Here is a 24,443-nt window from a genome sequence, read left to right as displayed (position 1 = left end):
GCTCGCTGCTTTCCTTTCTGGGCATGATCCAAAGCCCACTGACTTTAATGTACTTTAGCTCAAACCTTTTATTCTGGCAGCTCATTTTGTGAGGAATGAAAAGGAGCTCAACCAAATCCACACAAAGCAATGACGCCTTTGTTACCCAGCATGTAATTAACCTCGGGAATTCACTGCTGCAGGAAGCAAGGAAAGGGGCTTGGTCGACTGGAAAAAAAAAAAAGAAAGGTCTGTAATAACACAATGTACATCTTCAGTAGCTTATATCTTCAAAATCTTTTTGCAGCCTGGTCTTGTTAACATGGAAGATCAAGGTAATTTGGATTAATCTATTCTGTTGAATTAGCTGGTCTCAAAGGAAACAAAGTGGGATATACACCTTTCATATAGGGTGCCCCTTAAATAACAGAATGGTACAGCCTCGATGCTGCATGCCATGCTGCTCCCTGCACTCAAGAAACTCCCACAGCCATCGTGTCAAAGATGATGAAATGTAATGGTGAGGGGCCCGAACACCTCTCACACGAAGGGACAGAGAAATGCTTATCAGAAAGAAAACCAAAAGCCAAAGGGTTGCAGTTGTAGGCTCTGAAATAGCAAACCTTAAATGCACAGGTCTTCCATTCCAAAAACTTCCATTTTCCCCATCACTACAAATGTACAGAAAAACACGGTGGCAGTTTCAAAACGCACTCAGACACCTCTTTCACCTGCATGCTCCAGGTCATTAGAGTCAGGCCTCAGGCAGCTGCGAAGGCCTCAGAGTAAGGAAGATTTGAAAACCGATTGCATGTTGAAACCTCCAGGGTTGTTACGTGGACACGGGACCTTGGGAGGCTCAAACCTCACACTTTAGGTCCCCCTGGGAGATGGGGGACCTGGCTACAAGGCTGCAAGACAGAGTGGTTTTGCCCAGGCTAAAAGCTCTTCACTGCTGCAGAGGCACAGACTGGAAGCCCCCCAGCCCGTTGTGCTTCCAGAATGAGGCTGGAGAAAGGCTGGGGCAGGGGGCCAGGCCAGCTCCAGAGCCTTGCAGGACCTTTGTTGTGCTAACTGAGATCAAGAGAAGGAGCCAGAGGCCTGAAACAAGGGAGATTCAAGTGGGACATAAGGAAAGCTCTGGGGAAAAGGAAAGCTCCAGGATGTGCTGTTAGGGTATCGACAGCGGTGGAAGCATTGTTGGGCTGGAGTCTAGCAAGGCCACCCCTCAGAAGGGCTTCAGGGGTTGGGAGGAAGTCACTAGATGTGCTGGCAGACCTTCTCCCCTCCAGCTCCTGCTCTGCCCACAAATCCTGGGGGCACAGATGTTGCACCCCCTCAGCCAGCACCGTCACGGTACAGAGCAGGGGAAGACGAGTCCTCCATGGGCAGGGGCATCGCTGCCTGGCTGCGGGACCCCCCCGCCACCGCTCTTCCTCCCCGTCCCACCACACTGACTAATCCTGAGTCCCCCTCACCGCCTCCCTCGCCCAAGCCCCCGGGCTCCTCTCGCCGCCGCAGTTGGTGGCCCGGCGTGCGGTGCGTGGCTCTGCCTCCCCCCCAGCTTTCCAGCAACTCAGATTCCTGGCACCCGCCGCTACTACACACGTTGTCCTCTCCGCTTTGGCATTAAACGCTATTGCCACACAGACAGCCATATGCACACCCACGGCCGCAGAGGAACAGCACATACATACCTCCAGGATGGGGATGTGCAGAAAACTTTGACAATCTGTGAGCCGCAGGGAGAGCCAGCAGCGCCCGCACCGGGAAGCACCCGGGCAGGGACCCGCGGCACGGGGTGTGGGGGCACCAGGGACACGGTCCCACAGTGCTCCCCCTCGAAACCTTGGGGTTGTCAATGCCAAGGGGCATTTCGTATTGCATTTTGTGTCACGTTTTGCACCTTTCCCTGAAAATGAGCAGGGTCAGCACCTGCCTAGCACAGCGTGTGCCAGGTGAGCCGAGCCTGGACGTGAAGTTCTAGCTCTGATTACGTCTCCAAAACCCGTGCAACAGAACGCCAGTTAATTGCATAAGGAAGCCAAATGGAGACCTTAATATATACCACGTAACCAAGGGAACAAGCCAACAAAGCAAACGTTCCAGCATCGGAAAATTGAATACCAGTCACTCACTGACGGCAAAACCCGCCCGTGGCACCCACCAGAGCCACCACGGCCTGAGAGTGCCACAGGCTGCTGTCCCTGTGCTCGCAGGGGGCACCCTGTGCTGCTGCTCAGCTTGCTTTGGGACCATGTCCCCTGCAACATGATGAGAAACTCCCAGGGATGCCCTGATTCCCCATCTAACTCTCTGCTGAGCTCCCTCACAATTTAGGTGCTGCCTCCCTGTTAATGGGGGGTGCAGACCTGACATGTTTTAGCTCCAGTCTGGGAGTTGTTTGGGAGATGTCTGGCTCCAGGCTTTCATGGGGGTGTCCTGGGATGTGTCCCAGGGCCATCCCTTCCTGGGCAGGGTGAGCCTACCCCACTCTGCTTTCATTTCCCTGGGTTCCACCTGCAAAGCCCACGGGGGTGTGGGGCTCATTAGCTGTTCCCAGCACAGCCCAATCCTGAGCAGCAGCTGGTTTGTAATGGAGAAGAGTCAGGGTATTTTTTCCAAGCCCATCCCACGCAGCAAGCCCACCTGAGGCCTCAGGAAGAGGCCCCCTCTCTGGCCTTCGCTTCTCTTTCGTGTTTTGAGCAGCAGGGAAATAGTTAGCGATGATGACATTTAAATCATCAACAGAAGGCTGCAGAGTTAACACTCATTTGATAAACAGAAGAGCGCACACCTTCCAGAGCTACTGCAAGCTGTCTGCAGGCTCAGCCGGCCAACACCGCACCGTCGCACGTGGAACACAGTTTGCAATTTGCTAGAGAGTCGGGGTTTTTTCAAAAAGAAAAAAGGAAAAAAAAAAAAAGGAGGCCAAATTTAGAAGGATAAGATGGGGTTCCTCAAACTAACCCAAATTGCCCAACAGGCTGCAAGAAGAATAAACCACAGGAAAAGTAATCCTCCTGCTTTCTGAGCAGGATGTGGCCCTCACCTTGCTGTTACCACGCGGTGGGGCTAGGCACCAGCACCTCGCTTTGGGTGAGGCTGCAGGTCGGGGCACACGGCCGAGCCTTTCCTAAGCCACACGACAGGGCTTTGGAGAGACTCTCCCTGCTCCCTGGCAGCAGTCTCTGCACACCCTGGGCAGAAATAACTTGTTTCAGCTCCAGAGAGGCAGCTCGGAAACACAGACAGCGCTGCCTGCTGTGGGAGCTGTGCTCCCGATACTCCATCTACCCTCTAGGGACAGGGCGTGCAGAACACACCAATGGGTGAAATGGTGAGCGGCAACCTGGAGCTGCAGGTGGGTGCTTGTGTGAGCCCAGCCTGACTACAAGCTGCAGCCTATCTATCCTTCAGGGGCTGCTTTTAATAGAGAAGGAATTTGATGAAGATTTTGTTGGGTTTTTACACCCTGGGAGTGCTGGGTTCGGAGGCAGCATAGCTGAGCTCTGGCCCCGGCAGCAAGCGGGATGCGGGGCCACAGCTCGTACCTTGTGGTGCTGCTGGTGCCACATGCTCTTGGGGATGGAGGTGGGTGGACAGAGGGACTGAAATGTGGAGCAGACTTCTTGATAAACAGCCGGGGCCAAATTCAGCCCAGCAGCTAGTCCAATGTAATCAATGGAGCTAGAACAGGAAGGAACTAGACCACATCCATCTGTTTATCATTAAGGAAAGCATTGAATAGTTAAGTAATTAAAGACTGGAAGATGTGACATTAACCCTTCCAAATACATACTGTACCAACAGGCTTCAGCTTTTGTTTTTGTAAAAGAACTCTGTGCCAGACTCGCCACTTCACTGTGTTCTTCTGCAGAAATCCCCTGCTGTGGCTCCTTTGCTGACCTGCGGGACTGCTGAGGGGAGCCTCTGAGGTTTGTTTTCCCTGGAGCCTGGCTCCCCAGGAAGGGGGTGACAGGATGGAGCAGGGCTTGCCCTGGCTCCAAAGTTCTTTGCAAGCCATTTTTTGGCACTGAGTTTCCAGCGGGGAAGGCTGGTTTCTGCACTGGTGCCACACAAAGCAGAACATCCTTTGGGAATAACAACTGTGTTCTGCCACAGCTCTACAAGGCTGCTGGGCCCAGGACCACCATCACCTTCTTCCCGAAAACCAGGAGGATTTGACTCAGCACCTGAGGCGCTATTAAACAGCGTGTCCAGGGCTGCAGAGGGCCTGGCTGGGCCTCCCTTCCTTTTGGTAGCCCAACTGGCCCAGCACGGCTCTGATGTGCACCAAGCCTATGAGAGGCTGTGGGCTGATATCTCCAATTTGTTAGGAGGAAGGTTCGACCACCAGAAGTAACCCACAGCCTTCCACCCTGAGTTCAAAGGCTAACCAAGTCTCATACAAGTCCCAGTGCTGCTTTGTTAATGTGGAAGGCAACCAAAACTTGCTGTATCGTAAGAAAAACAGGTGCAAAGCACACAGCCCTGGCAAGCCATCAACTGAGCTCCCTTTTGGGAAGAAAATGGGAGCACCCCTGAAGCACAAAGCCAGCAGAGCAGAAATCCACGCCGACCGCCCCACTCCCTCCATCCCCCCTTGCAGGAATGAGTTGCAGACGCTCTGGTGAGGGATGCAGCAGCTCCCAAACCCTCTCTGCAATGAGCCGAGGAGGAGTAGCTCTATAGCAAGCCGAGAGTGCCAAGCACACTATGGCTGCAAACACTCCCCATCACCGAGTGCTGCTCAGCTGCTGGCAGCCGCGGCTCCGCTCAGCGTGGCCCAGCTCCAGTGGGGTTTGGGGCTGGGATGTGCTGTGGGGACGTGGCGCGTGCCCCAGGCTCCTCTGCCACCTGGCTGGGGCCTCCCCGGGTGGAGGAGCCTTGTGGAAAAGAAGGGAAACGAAACCAGGAGACTTACAGAGAGCCCTTGTTCCAGCGAGTCTGTGTTGACGATAATGGGAGCAGGGTTGGCCTGTGGGGAGACAAAAGCGGCATGTCACCGAGCTGAGCGCCGAACCCAGCCCTTCGTGGGGCACAGCCTCACCCAGCCGTGCCACCACAGGCCCTCCAGGAGAAGGCAGCTGAGGAAGGGCTCTGCTCTTGGCCCTCCTCCACGTGCCCAGCAGCCCTGGGATGGATGTGGGGACACAGCATGGCTCGGGGCATGGGTCCCCTCCTCTGGCCTGGTCTTTCCCCCCCTCAGGCCTCAGCTGCAGGGAGGGAGACAGGGAACACCAGAAACTCTCCCAGCCTCTGGCAAGAATCACACCAGCACCAAAACTGATGTGAAATCCACATTGCTGAGGGATTAGGAAATAGGAGGGGTAGGGAAATAAGTCCTTCCGCAGGCGGATATATTGCCAGCAGACCAGCCCTGAGACCTTCAGGCACCTTGCAGCAGCTGCTGCTGTCCCTCTAAGCATGGGGGTGACCTGCTTAGGTAGGGAGGCTCCCTCAGGAGAGGCAGACGGGAGTGCTCCAGCCCCGAGGCTGAGGGGAAGGCTACACTAGGGGGTCCTGCCATCGAGTCGAGTGGAGCTGAGCAGTGCCCAGTCAAGCCATGCCGGGCTGTTCCGTGCCGTGCCGAGCTGTGCCGAGAGCTGTCCAGCGCCACAACCTCCTGAAGGTGCTGCTCCTTCCCCCAGGAGCATCCCCAGCTCGGGGAGGCTTCTCCACAAGAGCGTGAGGGAGAAGTGGCTAAAGAGGAGGAATTTCAGGCTAATACAAGGCTGACACTCCTCACCGGCATGCACCAGCAAGCCGTGCAAAATCTGGAGGGTTGGGGGTGCGCTGGGATTCACGGCATCATCCCAAGGTTGGTGTGGAGAGCAACGGCCACAGCTGGGTGGTGAAATGCTGAGAGACATGAGCTACAAGGGGACGTGAGTCCTCTGCCTTGGGGCATCACAAATATCAGTCAGGGCAAGGAGCAACTGAGACATAGTGGAGGCTAGGGTAGCAGTTAACTGGAACCACGGACTGTCCAATACTGCGGGTTGCACAGCCCGGTGGCCTCTCTAAATCTATGAGACTTCCTCAGGAGCAGACTACGGCCTCGCTGCCCTCCTCTGGTATAAATCTCCCTGATGTCGACCTACCTCCTTCCATAACCCAGCACTGCACTCCCCCCCTTATCCTGATTTAGCTGGCCGTATTTCTGGACTTTTCGCTCATGGTTTTGTAGGTGGGAGAGTTAAGGGTCAGCTGGATTATAGTTTTGGTCTTGCCCAGAAAGGTTCTGCTCTCATAAGGATGGGAGCAGGAGGTAGTTAATTTGATTTATTCAGATGCTTTCTGATCTTTCCTGCAGCTATAACTATTGGTTACAAACCCATAGTTTTTATGGCAATTAATTCTCTAGCTCAGGCAAATATGACCACTTCCAAGCTCTCCTGCCAAACCCCTCCCACACACGTAAGAGAATCACAATTTTCAGGTCCAATGTCTTGGGATCTCCATGGCCCAGAAGCAGTGTTAAGCTGGGAATATCCCCTCTCTGGCAGTACACAGTCCTTGTATTTAATCCAGATAATTTGTGAGATAGCATATATTAAACCTGGCACTGGCTTTTATTAGTCCCCAGTGCAATTCTAGGAAGGGCTTCCACATTTCAAGGCAAAAAAGCAGCACTTCTACTGCCAGCAATTAACAAACGGTGGATGTTTGAACCTTGGTGTGCCAGAGGCCAGCTCTTATTAGATGAGTTTCCAGGAAGGATGCAGAAGAGGCAGCCTAAGTAAATGCAGTCCATCACGTGCCCCCTGATTTACGACATGAATTCAACCCCACAAATGATGCTTTGGATCCCTCCCAGGGAGAAGTGCTCTGTATGATAATGTTATAGAGGCGTTTGCAGGTCCAGCCTGAGTCCTCCAGTGAGCCCCACTGCAGTCTCTTTGTTGAATTACTAATAGCCCACAAATCACACATCGCATTGCCTCACTCACACAGTGGTGAGCCCTAAGGACATATTTTGTCTAGCCTGCCCGCTGCGCACTGAGCATCCTTTGCAGCCATTCCACACTAGTGATTTTTACATCTCAGAATACTGCTAGGAGCACAATTTCCCACTCAGGCTCCAGATGGGACCCAGGAGATGCTGAATGAGAGTGGCTGCTTAAAACGAAGTTGCACATGGTCAGAAGGAATTCAGACCAGGAAATCCCCGTTTGCCTCCTGTGGCCAGCTATTCCAGCTACTACAAGGAAGGTGATTAGATTTTAGCTGTGCCTTCCACTTCCCAATATCCCAACATTTGCACCTTGCCTGGGAGCATAGGCTCCACTTCTCTAGGCCCCAGTGACCAGGGAAATCTCGAATCCTGACCTTCAAACCTCACCCCCTTCAACGCTATTCCCTTCAGCTCCTGTTGCTGCCCAGATTTTCCCAACAGCTGTCCTCTGCCTCGCTGGCTTTGTGCCTCGATCTATCTCTCCGCATATGTGCGGTGACCCCCCTCGCTCCCCAAGGTCCTCCTTGAGTCCCACCTTCCCTGCAACCTTCAGACACTGAGCTGGAGGATCCGTGCAGCTTCTGCCTGGTGGAGGGAGGCCGGGGCACCTCCAGCTCCTCTAGGCTTCGGTGGTCGTGCTGCCGTGTGGTGAACGCCGTAGGGCTTGGACCTCTTTTCACTTGTAAACTGCCAAGCACCAGCAGGGCTTGGTAAATAATAATAGCGTGATGAAGCGTTTTAGATGGAAGAGATCTGACAGCCCCCATTGAATGTGACCTGAATGCACAGCCCTGTTCCCTCTCCTCCCTGCATGCGGCAACCCCCTGCTCCTTAGGGCATAAATTACTTACCGTTCCCTATAGAATTAAGGGCATGGTTAATTCACCAGCATGTCCCTGCTGCCCAGCAAAAAATAACGATGATCTCTCTCCTGCCCTGGCTAGCAGAGGGCTTGGTAAATGTGCCTGCCTGATGGAGGAAGGCAGAGGCTTGTCAGCCCAGGGGCGCTAGTGCCAGGCACCAGTGGGCAGTCAAGCTCCAACTATTTTTAGTGCATCACCCCTTCGCCTCCGTTTCTATTGGTATCATCTGCCGGGATGAAGGTAGGATTTGCAAAACGTGACAATTTTCCAAAACTTCCAACTGAAAGAAAAGCTGCAATTAAATGCAAATGGAGGAGGATTGTTAGCGTGCTACAGAGGGAGCAAGGCTCATCCTGCAGCATTCCCACGAGGACTGGGTCGGTTCTGAACTGGAAGCCCAGGCTGTTCTCTCCATGCTGATATCCCCAAGATTTGCATCAGGTTCACATCCTCCGCAGATCTGGCACAGGGGCCAGCCTGCAGAGGTCAGGAATTATGTACCTCCTCCAGACAAAATAAATGTGCTGCAGACCGCTGAGACCTGCTGCAACTGGATTGTGCCCACACACAAACCCATCTCCATCTCAGCCAGCAGCAGGGCTGAAGCAGAAGCCTCCAGAGCTGACAAATTCATGTCTGGACACACAGAGCTGGCCTCTGCAGGAGGTCTGCGTGCCCTGGGTGTCACACACAAAGGGGTGCACGACACAGAGAGGCTATTTGCTACCTTCAGCTTGTGCACAAGAAGCCAAGCACTAAGTTATCTGCTTGAGTTTTGCAACGTTCCCAGATTGGATCAGAGTGAAAAGTCTATCTGCCTTTTAATATCCTTTCCTTTATATCATCTCAGGTATAATAGCAACACTCAGAAGGAAATGGCTCTGGAGATAAGTGGAATTCAGTCTTTACATCCTTTTAAAAGCTCTCAGGGGCAGAGACCAAGTGGGGACATGCCCAACAGAGGCATCTGAACTGAGTGGACAGGCTGGGTTGCTTGTCGCCAGGCTCCATCTGCTTTGTGTTTTTTAGTTGCTGTTTTTTTTTTCTTTTCTTTTTTTTTTTTTTAAGGGTGTAAAATCTTGGTGAAAGCTGTGCATGTGCAGCGTGGAGAACAGCTGCTGCAGGGCAGGGCCCTGCTGTGAGCACGCAGGTCCTGGCACAGACGGATGCTGGGGAGCGGTGTCGGCGGGGGATGCGCGGGGAGCGGGGTCACACCGCGCTAACCCACCGACTTCCCAGGAGTGAGCCCAGGTCCTGGCAGCACAGCACTCGCCGTGGCTCACTCTGATGAGCACTGACACGCTCATCTGTTTTGCGCCAGGCATTCCTGCCCTCCACGCAGACGCCGCTTTTCCCAGCACCAACAGAAAGCCCAAACCTGTGGCTGCCAAAAACATCCTCTCCCAAAGCATCTGAGATGACACGGTTGTTCCACAGACACCCAGGTGTCTCTTCCAAGCTCAGTGCAGGACCGACACCTGGTGCAAGGGGCTCCCCAAAGCCACCTCACAGCCTTCCCAACAAGAAATGATGCTCAGCACATCACTCCCTGGAATGAATGCTGGCTCCGTGGTAACACGTGGGTTTTTCCTACCTCTCAATACTAAATCCATGCTTTGGTCTTCCTACTCCTCCACTTCTTAATGGAAGAGGTAACAAACTGCTGCCAGAGGCTGGTCCCCTTCTCACAGCTCTCCATGACCACCTAGTTCTGCCTTCTCTCCACACTGTGGCAGGAGCTGAGCTCTGCTTGGGAGCGTCAGAGGGCTGCAACCACCCCAGTGTGAGACGGATGGGCCAAGGGGTGGGGTGAGGGAAAGAAAACAAGCAGAAACCTTCTGGAGGCTGAAGAATTTCATGTCCAGAGATGAAACTCCCTTCCTTTTGACCAGACTAGACAAAATAACTCTTTTTGCACTTTGTTTTGCCCACTGGCTGTCACTCCTTGTGCTGGCTCCCCCCGAGCCTTTGCCACAATATCCCAGCAGCATGCCCTGTCCGGCAGGCTGGGACACCAGATGTCCCCTCCAGGCTGCGTCAGGGACAACTTGGTCACTTTGGTGGCGTGAGCAGCCCCTGCCCTGTGCTGCGCCTTGGCACGGGCTCAAAGCACCACGGGCATCCTGGAGATGGGGAGCGGCGGCAGAACTTGAAAGGTCCGTGGTCACAAGGATCATTGGCAACGCCACTGAAGTGCCCAGAGTTTAATGCGAACACAAGCAGCTACTGAGGGTTTAATCTTTGCTTTGGTGCTTTTCTTTCCCCCATTTTTTTTTTTTTTTTAAAGACTACAATTAAATAGGGACTGGAAAAAGCCTTCACTCGGTGGGAAAGGAAGAAAGCTTCCCCAGACAGGAGCTCTGTGGAGTTTAAGTTTCCATTTAGAAGCCATTAAGGCCAGTGTGTTCATGCTTGAAAGTTAGACATCCTGTTCCAGGCTCAGACCGCTAAAATAAGTGACCCAATTTGCAGAGGTGCTGGGCTCCGATTGCTTCCTTCTGACCTGATGTTGCCAAATAAAAATGACTCTATTCCTTTTCGCAGAGGGAGAATTATCATCATCTGAAAAACTTGCATGCCTCCCCCCCCACACCAAATGCAAACATACAGGGGAAGAATGAACAAATAAATGAAAGTATTAAAGATTTCTTTGGGTTTCAAATATCCTGCTTTTTTCTCTAAGTTCCAATGCACGCCTAGGTGCAAAATTTCAATACACTTCTTTCTGTGCTGCAAAATCAAACCAAGATCCATCAACACAGCCTCAAACTAAATTACAGTTAATATGAAGGCAACAAGAGGGTATTCAGGTCCCAGGGTGCTCTGAAGTGCCACATGTCACCAAAAATAATTACAACCCCTGAACAGTCCCTCAGCGAGCCCAGCTCAAATGAGCTTCTGCAGACGGAACTGTGAACTGCATTTCAAATCCAGGTATTCCGAGCTTGTTAAATGCTCTGTTAAAGCCTTTTCTCTCCACATTACTGATACACGTTCATAGCATATTGCTGGAGTTACGAGTGCCCTTGAGGGATCCCCACATCATCCCATGTTTGCTTGTGCTCCAACCAGCCACGAGCGCTTGCACGCCCTGTGCCACTCACAGCACTCTCACTGCCTTGCAGGCAGAGCGAGGGTTAAGCTGATTCCCAAATTGCAGCCAGGATGCTGAGCCAGGGACACGCTGTCCCTCCCGGGCTGCCCCAGCACGCCCAGCTCTCCCAGCCCAGAGCAGACCCGTGCTGGATCCGCTCTCCTCTGGGAACTGGAGACCAGGACCCCTCGGGAGGGCATCCTGCATGGGGCTGAGCGCCGCAGCGCCCGGCACGCAGCCACGGCTGATTGCGGCCTGATTAGTCTTAATCACTTCCTCTCTCTAAATGAGCATCCGCAGCGAAGGAAGGAGCGGAAGCTCCTCGGATCATGGCAGATTGTGTGCAGGGGGCCTCACCCGAGCGAGGTGGCTCTCTGGGGATGGCCATGGCTTCTGTTTCGCTCCCACCTCCCCGCCCAGGGTACCAGGATGGATGGATGGAGGGATGGATGGATAGGCGGATGGATGACCCAGTGAGTTTGCTTCTCACACAGAGCCCCCACAGACCCCTCCCTGCTTCAAGCACGCCCCGAGAGCAGCCAGCAGAGCCCCACCACAACCCCAGAGATGGCCAGGAATGGACGGGGCAGCTCCCACCAAATCAGTAACATCAAAGCCAACGGGAAAGAGACTGTCTGAAAGCACAAAGCACCGGGGGAACCCTCCGGCAGGGAAGGCTGACACCTTCCTACCACATTCCTCGTGAGGAGCCACTTCCTCCACGTTGGCCACGTCCCTGCTGGAAGCTGCCTGTTCTTGGCCTGGCTGCCTCACCACACTGCTCTCCCCTTCCTCCTCCCCCAGCAACACAGCACGGCCACGTCTTCCTATTTCCAGTGGGTACTTCCCTCTTCCTCCACGTTGTGCTGATGGGATTTCTCCCACCTGCATGGCTTCAGACTCGGCCTTCGTTGTAGCAGCCACATCTCTGCCACAGCCAGTTTGGGCATAAGCTCTGCTGCTTCTCTGGTGCTCTCGGGTGAGAGCAGGACATGGGATGCTCAGGGTGGGTGAGGGGATCAGAAGGAGCCAGCACGCAGGTGTTCAGGATCAGGAGACACAGAGAGAGGGAAGTGACCCCGGGAACGACCTGCAAAAGTGTTGGCTGGACCATGGTACTGGCTGGGTGGCAGGAAAGGAAGGTCCAGATCATCCATCAGAAATAGTGGCTGCCTCAAAGGTCTGTGGGGTGAGGGGCCAGGCTGGTGGTGGGGCACGGTTTGGGGGAAGGAGAGCAGCTCGGTGCCTGGTTATAGCCACCCGAGTCGGTGGTGACGGCAGGATCACCAGACGGAGATGCCCGAGAAACAAGCTGAGAGGTGAAATCAGATGGAAGGAGATATATTAGGAACAGACACGCAGATTTACACATCGTGAGTGAGGAGGTGATAAGCGGGTCCGTGGGAAGGGAATGAAACTCTCGCGAGGGAGCGGGGTGCGATGAGGAGCGGTGGAGAGGGAAGACCCTGCGGGACTCCGGCTGCCAAGAGGACAGGCGGGGACAGACACCGGGGGTGGCAGGGGGGCCGGGGGACAGCGTGGGGCCGAGCGGGCGGCCGGGGTCGGGCACCGCAACGCCCCGCTGAGCGTGAGGGAGCCAGGCACGAAACGCAAGTTTCACTACAGTTGTATCTACATTTAGGTTGCCAAAAATACCTCTGGCAGATTGGATGTCTTTAATTAAAAGGATGTCTCCTGTCTCCCGGCGTGACGCAGAGCTCGCCCTGCTCACGGGGCTCTGCACGGACACCGCGGGGGCCGTCCCGTGGGGCTGCTCATCCCTGCCGTGTCCCCTCACACCCTGCCAGTGCCGGGCAGGCCAGCGGCAGCGCTTTCCCCAAATGCTCCCTCGTGGCACGGGCACGGAGCACAGGAGGAAAAGTGACCCCCCTTCCTGTTTTGGCTTCTCTCCTTCCCTCCTTCCTTCCCTCCAAACACGGAGAACGCCTTCCTCCTTTCTCCTCCTCCACCTTCGAGTGCAAAGATTTAGCTAATTTCTTCTATGAATAGCACATGAGTAGCCATAGCAACATCACCCTGCCAACCTCACCACCTCCACTGCCTCCGTGTCCCCGGCACCCCGTTCCTCTCACCCTCCCTCGCACCTCCCCAGGGAACATCTGGGGCTCCAGCCCTTTCCCACGAAGCCACCCGCACTTGGCTCCCCGCCTGCCCCTCAGCGCTCACCCCTTTCCCTCCAGCCCTGCCTGCCCATCACTCAGAAACCTGGCCTGGCCACCACGTCCTCGCCGGGTGAAGGCCAGCTCCCCCCCGAGGCTCTTTCCCCCTCCATTTCCTACGCCCCAGGAGCCTCAAATCTTTGCTGCGCCCAGCCAGAGGCTGTGCGAGGGCTGCTGCTTCCGCCAAGACTGTGCCCACCTCCTCCAGGTGATTCCCCAGCGCACGGGAGGAACTATAACAAGCAATGTTTGTGCGTGGAAAAATACCGCCTTCGGTGACACATTCACAGCCCCAGACAGGCAGCGAGGTCCTTTCCCCCTCCTCCACCTGCCTGGCCACAAAACGCCTCCACCCAGGAGGCCCACGAGAGCCTGGTGTGACCCCGAGCTGGTCAGGGACCCACCCCGCATCCCCCCAGCCCCAGGAGAGGGAGGACAGGGGACAGCAGGGCATTGCCACGTGCCCACAGGGAGGGCATCTCTGGCCGAGCAGGGCCAGGAGAGCCGGGGCAGGCTCCAGGGGCAGAGGGCACTTCCCAGCCACCCACCCCACGCAGCCTTCAGCCGTGCCCTTCCCAGGGAGGAGGTGCGCATGCCCAGGGCACCCCAAATATGCAGAAAAAGGCTGGTGAGCCCCACGGCGGGTCCCACTCTTGGCACTGGGGACCCCGGGTGAGAGAAACCGCAGGGCTGGACCTTTCCCTGGCACGGTGCTGGCTGCCTCACCCCGGCACGGGGAGCAGCCCCGGAGAAGGGGCTCGAGCACGGCCGAGCATCTCAGCGCTGCGCTCCTGAGCAGCCGTGGGCGTCACTGTGCGGGGAGAGGAGGGGTTTGGAGCACTTGGCTCCTCCAGCCGCTGCGCATCAGCGATGCCTCCCCGGATCGCGCTGCCATTCCTCCCCCAAAGCGGGGAGTCCTCCTCTCACCCCAGTCTGGCAGCGGGAGGGGGGGGGGAGTTGTGTCCCCCACCAGTGAGCGAGGGGGAACGGGGAGGACGCAGGGCTGGATGGAGGGATGGAGGAGGAAACAATGGAGAGCGGCGATGGCAGCAAGCACGGGGAACGTGAAGTAATAAACACCGAGATAAGGGAGAAGAAATGGAAGAGATCTCCGATGGGAAAAAGGAGGAGGGAGGGAAAGCGCAGCAAAAAGAAATGAGAAACCCAGAGCTGAGAGATTTCCTCTCTCCCTGTGGCCAGGATTAGGGGTTCTCAGTTACTGGCATCGCCTGAGCAAGCTAATTTGTGTCCTGGAGAAGGGGAGAGGCAGAAGGAGAGGAACGACGCGCTGCCGGCAGTGGGAGGAGGTGCGGGTTGATGCTGGGACTGTGCTGTGTGCTGGGCACGTGTGGGCACAGCTCACACGCCGTGGGGCTGTGCACAGGGTCTGCGAGTACGCATGATGGCAGCAACACACACCGCCACACGCAACCCTGAGCATGTTCCCCGTGTCAGAGCATCTGCACACGCCGCCGCTCCAGCACACGCGCTGGCTGTTCATTCTCCTCTGCCTGCGTGCAAGGAAAAGGAGAAAAAGGCTTCGACGGGGGCTGGTGGAGATCCCAGGGAGGTGAGCAGGTCCTCGCTTTGATGGGGAAGCCTCTTGGCCCTGCTCTGCCTCCTCCCCGCTCTGCCTGCTCCCACCTCTGCTGCTGGAAGTGCTTCCAGGGACAGGGACACCGCTTAAAGGGGCAGCCCTGAACAATGGCAGCCTTGCCTCCCCCCGGTGCTCTCGAGGTCTGAGGGGCTGCCTCCTCATCTCCAGCCAAGCACAGCGGCTTCGCACCCAGCACCCAGCCAATTTCCCCCCGAGCATGACATCTCCTGGCCCCCTGGTGCCAAAACCCCCGGCCAGGTGGGAGCATGGCCCGGCTGTTCCCATTTCACCACCTTTTGTCCCTCTGCCCACGGCCAGACCGGGAAGAACGTGGCTTCCCAATGGCTCAGACACTTCGCACCCTTGGATCAGGAGGGGAACGGTGCCGAGGTATTTGCTGCAAAGCTTTACTCATTGCATACATTTGCCACACACCAGGGAGCAATCCTGCCTTCTCTGATACAGGCAGCGCACATACCACACACGTCATTTTATACATGCAGACCCCGCTATGCTCACGTAGCCTCACACACTGGCATCCTCTGCCGCTTGCAATGCAGCGAGGAGGTTTTCATTTTCATCTTCTAAGGCTAAGGCTGAGCAGAGATTCCCTACGTGGACTTTGGGACCAGCCCAAGTCCCGGGGCTCTGTGGCGGCACCACAAAGACAATGATTTCTCTTCCACCACTGCAATGCACGAGGGGCTCCCCTGCCCAGCCAGCCACGGCAGTGCTGCAGCTGGCATCGCTTCCCTCCCAGCCTGCTTGCAGTCATCTCACCAGCAGCTCTGGGCCAGACCTTGCCTGCAAGCAGGAGAGGGAAGGAAAGGAAATGGGAGAGCAGACCAGCTCCAATTCCCTGCTCCTACCCAGCTCCCAGAGCTCACCGCACTGGATGGAGCGAAGGAAAGAGATAGCAAAGGGAAGATGAAAACCGCTTGCCAGGAATCAGCAGGCGAGAGAGAGATGAGGCTGATTTTGATGCAAAGAGTGGCAGAGAAACAGAGAGAAACCAGAAGCAGGTTTATAGCAAGGTAGCTGGGGTTTTGGGTGCTTTCTGTAAACATCTTCTGAGCGTATCGGCTTGGAATCAGATTATTTTGACCAGAGCTACAGAGTCAGACAGTAATGAAGAAAAACACGGGAAGGGAAGAAGAGGGTTGTGTTTTCCGAGGGGAAAGGAGGAGAGAATTCCCATTGATTCCCGTGTGCCTGCCTGCTACAGCATCTTGAAATAATAATTAGAAGGATCAATAAGAAATCATGTGAGGTTTGAAGATAATGAATGAAAGAGGCAGAAGAAGGAAACTGAAATGCCTTTCTTTAAAGCAGGGTAAATTGTTTTTCAGGCAGGGTCTAGCCTCCATTTTAATGCTTTGCAAACAGCTCCAACCATTTTCTGAGCTGGCTTGTGGGTTCAAAACAAGACTGGTCTCTCCATTTAGAGGAGAAAGAGAGAGACAGCCTGAGAATGGGTCCTGGAGGAGAACACTAATAAAATGAACGTGTGTGGGAAGAAATGGAGGCAGTGAAATGGGGCAGAAAGCACACAGCATGCCGGCGATCAGAGAAGGGTTACGTAATAATCTATGGGAGCAGGGACGTAGCAGCAGAGCGAGGAATCCACAACTCAATGGAAAAAGCGGGTGCCAGTTTGGGAGCGCTGGCAAGAGGCACCGAGAGCCCACGAGGCTGCCCGGCGGGCAGCGTGCCCCACGCCTGCTAAGCACAGCGTGGTGAGACGCCCTCGACGCCACCGGGGCTTCAGGCAGCGGCATGGCAAGCGGCGAGGATGGCGGGTGGGTGCCGAAAACCATCACGCCCGACACCTGCCTTGTGCACGGCGAGCCCCCTGGGAGGATGCTTGGGCGCACGACCCCTACACCAGGCAGGACCACGATGGCCGGCCCGAGCGATGGTGGCGGCCAAGCCAAGCGACACTGGCCACCAACCCAAGCCACGATGACATCCAACTGGAGCCACCGCCACGGCGGCCACCCGCGACGCCCCGTGGGTGCCGGCACGGCCCCGCCGCTCTCCGGGGGGAGCCCCCCGGCAGCCACCCGCCCCGTCCCCACCGACCCCCTCCGGGGAGCGCTACCCGGGGGCTGGCCCGTACCTGCTCGTACCAGTCGCGGCTCGAACACGTGCACTCGGGCCACCAGCCCGGGCCGCTGCCGTTCACCTTGGGCGCGCTCTTCCCCGGCGGCGGCGGCGGCGGCTTGAGCGCGGCGGCGTCGCGGGCGGGGGGCCCCAGCTTGGCCTTGCCGCGGGCGGCGGGCGCGGCCCCCCCGGGCGCCGGCAGGGTCTGCGAGCCGTAGCCGCCGTAGCCGTACTGCTCGTGCTGCCACTCGCCGTAGGAGGGGGGCTCCATGCGCCGCAGGGCCGCCATCCGCGTCACCTCGTAGCACTCGGGGCACTTGCAGCAGTGGTGGTGCTTGTGCATCGCTGCCCTACACCATAGAGCCGGCAGGGTGGGAGGGAGGGAGGGAAGGAGGAGGGAGAGAGGGAGGGAGGGAGCGGGGGGCGGCGCGGAGCGATGCGCGCACGGAGGGAGGGAGCGGGGAGGGCGCGGGGAGGGATGCTCGGGGGGGCGGCAGCGGCCCCCGCCCCGCTCCAGGCGCCTCCTCGCCCCCGGCCCCGCGGGAGGCGAGCGGGGGGGCGGTTACAGCGCGGGCAGCTCCGCGGGGCCGCGCCGCTCGGGCCCGGGGGTGCTCGGCTGCATGGGGAGGCTCGGCCCGGCACGGTTCGGCTCGGGAGCGCGGAGCGCGGCACCTGCGGCGGCGCTGAGCATCCTCTGCCTCCCCCCCCCCGGCCCCGCTCCCCGTCAATCTGCGCCTCGGAGCCTCCGCGCACCGCCCCGCAGCGCCCCCGGAGCGCCGGGGGGGATGAGGCGGGGGCTGAGGGGGCTGCCCGCACCCACCGGGGCTTCTTCCCCTCTTGCGGCCCTGCCAAAACCCGCCCGCGAGCAGCAAACCCTGGAAACGTCCTTGCGTGGGGTGCTGTGTGGGAATCCAGGAGGAATGGAAAGCCTTTGCTCGACAGTGTCATGCATCAATCACCTGCGGCCACCCTCACCCCGACCCCATCCCCAGCTCCGGACACATGGGTGCTGCCAGCCCTGCCGGCTCTGTGGTTCCCACCCGGAGGGGTTCACTTCACCCTCGTCACCAGCCCGGCAGCAGCTCTGCTGCATCCCCACCTCAGCTCCTGCCTCTCCCTGCTTTGTTCCCGCACGCCCCAGCACAGCACCCTGGGGATGCTGCCATCACCCTGTGAGCCACAGGCATGCTTGGTGTGCAGAAACTCCAAGGGCTTTTGCTGGGCCTTACAGATACTGCCATCAAGGGTGGTAAAAGTGCAGTGTTTTGGGGCTGCAGAAATCCCTGCTTGCACAGCAGGGCGAGGACACCACCCCCAGCACCGCTCAGCAGCCCCTTGCCTCTGGCACTGAGGCAAACTGAAGGATAGAAAGAAAGACCAGGGCAAAAAAAGCATACCTGACCAGTTAGGAGAACCTGAACCTGGCCTTCTATCCCTTAACAGTTGTAATAAACACTGGGGTGGGTGAAGAATTATTTGAAGAACTAGTACATAACCGGGTAGAAGAGCAGAGGGATGAAAGGGGTGTTCCAGGGCTCCTGCGGGACACAGGTAAAAGAACAAGACAAGCAGGAGGGGTCCACAAGTTGGTCCATAAGATGTGGCCGTTCAACACCCCAATTCAGGCTGCGAGATCCATAGGTTCCTACTGCCCTCCGTGAGGCTGGCCCAGCTCACAAGTGAGGCTTTTGGGTGGAGGAAGCACAAGTGGGTCAAATGCATGCCCCTGCCCACACCTTGTTCCTTTAGCTCTTTAAGCCCCAGTGCAGCAATCCTTCTGCACTTTACTAAAGCAGACAGAAGAGCTCCTGCAGTGTTTGCTCCCAAGCAGTCAAGTGCAACGCTTGCTTCTGGGTGAAGGGGAGAGGGCAGAAGACACCCCCATAAGATCCACGTTGTCCCAGAAGCCCCAAGCACCACACGGTGCAGAGCCCATCCTCTCCAGCACTGGCTGCACCTCCTTGCCCCTGGGCTGCTCAGGTTACCTCTGTCACAGGACAGACGCAACCGTCATGTGCTGCTCTGTGCTCAGTGACACGGAGCTGTGCTCAGGTTCACACTGAAATTCCCCTGGCTCTAAATTTAGGAGAGTCATGTCCCCAGACAAGCAAGTCTGTTGAGCTCTCAGAAAGCTCTGTGAAAGCAGGTCTGCAGGTGAGGCTCACCCTGCTGCTCCCAGGGGCTCTCACGGACATACAGGCAGTTATGGGACCTGGGCACACTGTGGCACCGAGCCAGTGCCCAGGAGATGCACGTAAGGACCTGTAGAGCTCAGTGCCACAGGACACTGCAGCCACCAAGAGCTCACTAAGGCAAAGGAGGATTGGATGCCTGCATGCAAAGCGAGGCTGTTCCGAGCGATTTTCATCAATGAAAAACTGTGTTTTTGTGTGGAAGGAAAGCATGCAGTGTTGGAATTAATAGAGAACTTTACACTTCAGGCTTTAAGCAATTAGGATAATCTACACATCTGCTGCTGCTCCTTTTGCCATCTCCCAGAGCACGTGGTGCTGGAGGATGCTGGGCTGATGGCCCCGTGCTGGGGAGATGCTGCACCTTGACAGCCGGGGGTGACCAGGACAGGCAGAGGGCATCTGGCAGCAGTGAGGGCAGAGGTGGGAACAGAGGGACTGGGGCAGGAATGAAGCTGAGGAAGGGGAGTGATGCACCACAGCAGAGCAATAAGCCTCGTAGAAACAAGCAGTCAGCATCTCCTCCGTGAACGTCAATGGACATGAAGTCCATCCTGGCCTTCTGCCATCTCCCACCCTGCGACACTGAGATCTAAGTCACGTCAGCATCAAAGAGACATGCCCAGAGTCTGTAACATGATGATAGCTAATTACTGCTCTGACCCGGCTGCACACCTCCCTCCGACCGCAGTTCCCACCCTAGAGATGGCCCAGTTTGGCTGCAGAGCCTCACCACGGATCCAGGGCACCCTCCACCCCCACAAACCTCTGCCAAAGCCGTCTTTGGGCCATGGCCAGGTGGGACACCCGGGTCTGGAAGAGGCAGACCTGGGCAGGAGGAGAGCACTAGGGCAGGGCACGCGCTGTGTTTGCAGCCCTGACTGCTCACAGCTGCCCCGCTCCAGACACGTCTCCCTTCACTCAGCCCTGCGGTGAGGGCGGGTCGGGATAGGGGCTAGCACTTAAAGGAAGAAGTGCAAAAGCAAAGAACAAGACCTGTTAGGGAAAAACACTTTAATAAGGAGCTGAATAAACAAGAGAAGCTTTTGTTTTTTTCCCCCATGGCAGACTGAAATGTTGCCCTCACAAGAAGGTCTCTGGTGCTCCCCCTGGTCAGTCTCTGGCACCCCTACAGACAGGACAGTGCATGCAGCAGGCATTTCTTCCCCCAGCTCACCTATCTGTGGGTGCCCAATTGACCCTGCAAACCAGGAGCTCCCTCGTGTCCTGGAGCCTCACCTGCTGCCGCTCTCACTAAGTCCTTCCCAGCTTCCCACCACTTGCAGTTCCCTGCCTGAAAACCCTCCCATCCCATTTCAGCTCCTCTGCCGGGAGAGCTGTTTAATTCCTCATTTGCAGTGAGCCACGCGTGCTGCCTGCTAGCCCCAGTTACAAGGAGAAAATTCCCTGGTTGTTGCTGCCTGCTTGCAGCACTCCCTAACACCATGTGGGGCTCGAGACACCTTCTCAGGCTTCCAAGGAGGCCAGAGCTGGCTGATAGCTGCATCCACGCTGTGCCTTGCCCAAGCTACCCTCAGTGTGTGTCTGCATCTCAGCTGCTGGGGGCGGCGCTGCCGAACCCCCAGGGTGCAAGCACCTGCACCAGAGTGCCCACACCTGGGTCTCGTGGGGCATGAGCTGTGCCTCATGCTTTCAGGCAGCTGTGGGCATCTTGCCCTGCTCACCTGGGCACTGAGCACTGCCAAAGGAGCCAGGAGCTGGTTTGCAGGCAGGTGCCTTCACCGACGGAAGCATTTCAAGGAAACCAAGTGCTCTCTGATCCTCTAGCCTCTTCCCACCAGAAGCCTGCCCGTCTTATTTAAATTCAGCTCTGGCAGCTGCTCTTTTTACAGGTGCTAATTTCTGCAAAGCATCAAGAAATCCCCGGAGATGGTGCTATGTACACGGCACGAAGGCGGCACGGAGCTAGGTTTTATCTGGCGTTGCCGGCATTTCAGCCCCTGTTGGCGCTTCCTTCCTCTCACATGAAGCCCTGCGGGAAGAGGAAGGCAAGTGTGAGGCACGGCGCATCCTTCCCTGAGCAGCCTTTCAGGGGCAGTCTGAAGAAAGGGGTTTGAGCCATTTCAGAGGGTTTTGTAGCACGTGCAGCCTTTCTGGGAATGGAAGATGCCTTTAGCCCAAGCGGTGCTGGCTCTTGTGGGGGCAATTTGGTCACTGGCAGTGCCTGCATGACAGCCAGCGGGGTGCGCTGCCACTGCCCCAAAGCCATGTGCTAGTGTGGGGCCTGGCTGCAGGTGGGAAAAGCCTCATATTTCTAATTAATGTATGAAGAGGAAGCTGGGAATAGTCTTGCATAGGAGGTACCTTTCTGGACTGCAAGCACCTGCAGAAAGCTGCCCAAGATCCAAACCACAGGGCCGACAGCAGGGACGAGGAGCAATGGGAGGTAAAGGCACGGAGGGAGCAGGCCACAGGGAGACAAGAAGCAAAGGGAAGAACCAAACAAACTTGGTCCAGCCCTGCCAGTTGGCTCCAGACCCCGTTCCAGCAGGGATTTCCCATATCTGTGGATTGTCAAATGAAAACTTTGCAGCACCGCCCTGCCTGGGCTGCAGAGAGCAGCAAATGGGGCTGCTGGGGTCCTGTGAGCCACCGAGGGTTTGCACTGCCACAGGGACAGGAAGGGGCAGGAGAGCAAATATCTCCTGCTGAGACTGCTTCCCCACCCCACCAGGAGCAATTCACGCTGGGAAAAGCACAGTTAGGATAATAATAACAGGGCATACCAAGGGACCAATAGCTCTCAGCACTCTCAGCACAGTTGCCAAACAAATTATTCTCCTCCAGGGCAAAACCATTTTCATTCTATTAATGATCCCTGAGACGTTGCCCAGTGCCACGGTTCCCGTATCCTCACTCGTGGCAGCAACTGCACGAGGTTCTTCAGTAAACACCAAGCTCTGCTCGCAGCAGTTGCAATTCCAGCAAACGAAACCTCTTCCCCAGCGTGTGGAAGGGGCAGAGGAGCAGAGCACCGCAGCTTCATGACGGAGACCTGCAGCAGGTCCTACAGCACAGCCCATGCTCCCTCCACACAGAGGAGGGCCTGGGGCTCTATTTAATATTTTTGCAGTTCCAGCAAGCCTTGTGGATTTACTGAGGGCCTCACCGTGCACACAGTCACTCCCCCCAGCTACCTGGGACAGAGCCTCCTGCCTGGCCCTGAAGCCCATCCTCCTGCTCCTAGCACAGGGGTTTTATGGGGGTCTGCAGCACATGTCCACTGGGGAAATGACGTGTCAAGGCAAAGCTGTGGTTTTAAGCACCAAAGGCTCAGCTGGAAGCCCATAAAATACAGGGAAGAGGCCCTTACCCCAGATTAAACATTAACAGGACTCAGTTGCTGCATTGGCATGGCAATTAACAGCCCTGCCACGTCTCGTGGGTGCCCAGTCCTTGTGCACGCCTCGCTTTCTCTTACACAGAGCATGCTTGTGGCTGATGGAGCAGGGGGAAAGTTGGAGAATGTGGCGAGGACACAACTTTAGGGGCAGAGGCAGAGAAAGGAGGTACTTCGAAACCTTCTGTCTCCTTTCAGGAGGGAAATCTCTTACCTCTCCTTGTATAAGGCCCTGAGACTCCTGCAAGGGCTTGGCACTGCTCTGCTCGGAGCCAGGACAACACAGAGTTGCCCAGAGGGACTTTTCCACCCACCCAGGGTGCAGGGAGCCAGGTCTGTTCCCACCCTGTATGGGAGGATGAGATGGGAGCTCACTGGGTGCCCACTTTGGAACGGGCAGCCCTGCTCCAACCTGCCCCTCCCGGACCACAAAACACCCCTCCTGCAGCTCCCGCCTGCACAGGTGGGACACGCAGGGTGCCGGCTGGTCGGATTTTGTTTTTTTTTTCGGCTTTTGGGGTTTTTGGCGGCGCACACGCAGCCTCAGAGGAGGTCTGAGCTGGCTGGAGCCCTGCAGCAGGTGCAGCATCCCTACATCCATGGGGTCAGGGCGACCTCCCCAAGCACGGGAGCAGCCTGCTGATGCCCCTATGGGGTCGGCGGCGCCCGGAGCCACCCGCCCTGGCCTCGAGGCGGCCGCCCCCTCGGCGCTGACCCTCCCTGCCGTCACTGCCACGTCCCCTTTAAGGGAGCCAGCGCTGCGCGGAATTTCTGAATGGCTGCCCCCGCCCCGCGCCCGCCTGCCCCCCGCTCGGCCAATCAGCGGGCGAGCCGCGGGGCCGCAGCCGGCTCCCGGCCCTCTCTTAAAGGCGCAGTGCCACCCCCAGCCCTTCCCCTCCGCCGCCTGCACGGCGAGGGCGGCAAGCAGCGTTCCCAAGCCCTGGGTGACCTTCAGGTGTGCGCCCACCCGCGGGGCAGGCAGGAGGCTCAGCTCGGCCTGGCAGAGGCACAGACACACCTACAGGGCTGAGATGCTGCTGGCACAAGCCCGGGGTGACAGGAGACCTGGAGGGGTGACAGTGCCACTGCCCCCACCATGGCTTTAGGCTCAGTTTGGGCACACGCCGGTCAGGTGCCACCAGGCCACGGCATGGCAAGGGCAGGCAGTGGGGAGAGTGGTTTCGTTGCCACGCTCCTGCTGTGCACCCAGGCAGCGCCGATGCGCACAAAATCTCCCTGTAAGAACACCAGGTGACATTCAGCTTGCAAAATCTGCCACTGCGGGGTGGGACACGGTGACACAACTGGCCCAGGGAGAGGGACCTGAGAGCACAACAGGGCGCTGCAGCTCGCCCTGGTTTCAGCAGTGAAACCGGCCCCAGGACCTGCCTGTGCCTCCCCCGGCACTGCAGTGCAGGTTCTCCCTCAGTTCCTACCTACAAACCCTCCCGCAGCCTGCTGGAACCCGGCTGCGAAGTGACCTGCTCTCAGAATTACCTTGAAAAGCGGGGAGGTGTCTGGCAGGACACTGCCGTGGTCCTGGCAGCCCCAAGCCCTGCTCTGGACACGCGCAGGTGAGCACCTGGCTGTGGGGCTGGGGATCAGTGCCGGCCAGGCACGATGCTCTGCAGGCCACTGCTTTGGGCACCGGCACGCCGGGGCGGTGCCAGCTCCAACAGCTATCTAGGCCACCGAGCGCAGAGGTCCTTTGCCTGAATCCCAGTGCTTGGAATCATTCCTTAGGCGCGACGCCAGCCAAGTTGTCGCACGGTGCTGTGTGCGTGCAGGCTGCACGGCTACAACAGGCGCTGGAGCGAATCCTTGCTTTCCCCCAGCAGAGCACCAGGTTGACTGAAATGCTCGTGTCACCACAGCCACGCGTGGTCCAACTGCCTCAGAGCAAGCAGAGCAAAGCCAGAGGCAGCAGCATGTCGCAGAGCTCCTTTAAAACAGGTCCACGCTCAGCCTCACACGAGGGACAATTCCCAAACCTGCGCTCATCCACTGCCCTTGTTCCCCTGCAGATTCCCCTAATTCCTACAAAAGCCAAGGATAATGGATCTCTCAGCATAGCTCAGTGCTGATCCTCCAAATCCTAAAGACTAAAAGCCCT

At 57.1% G+C, this 24,443-nt stretch overlaps 1 protein-coding gene across 3 annotated transcripts in view; it reads right to left on the bottom strand.

The window, feature by feature from the left end:
* Window positions 1–24,443, bottom strand: part of DLG3 (discs large MAGUK scaffold protein 3) — a 71,377-nt gene that overhangs the window by 31,783 nt on the left and 15,151 nt on the right. For 2 of the 3 annotated variants that reach the window (XM_082770457.1, XM_082770459.1), the window contains exon 5: window positions 4,907–4,960. The exons of the other annotated variant lie outside the window; for it this stretch is intronic. In XM_082770457.1, coding sequence (XP_082626583.1) covers window positions 4,907–4,960 — 54 coding nt within the window. The remainder of the gene's footprint in view (window positions 1–4,906; window positions 4,961–24,443) is intronic. 3 annotated transcript variants of the gene reach the window in all.

The sequence above is a fragment of the Aythya marila genome (assembly GCF_965140915.1).
Source record: "Aythya marila genome assembly, chromosome: 13".
In the NCBI taxonomy this organism is placed as follows: domain Eukaryota; kingdom Metazoa; phylum Chordata; class Aves; order Anseriformes; family Anatidae; genus Aythya; species Aythya marila.
Note: the sequence above shows the minus strand (reverse complement) of the source record. Positions and strands in the feature narration are given on the sequence as shown.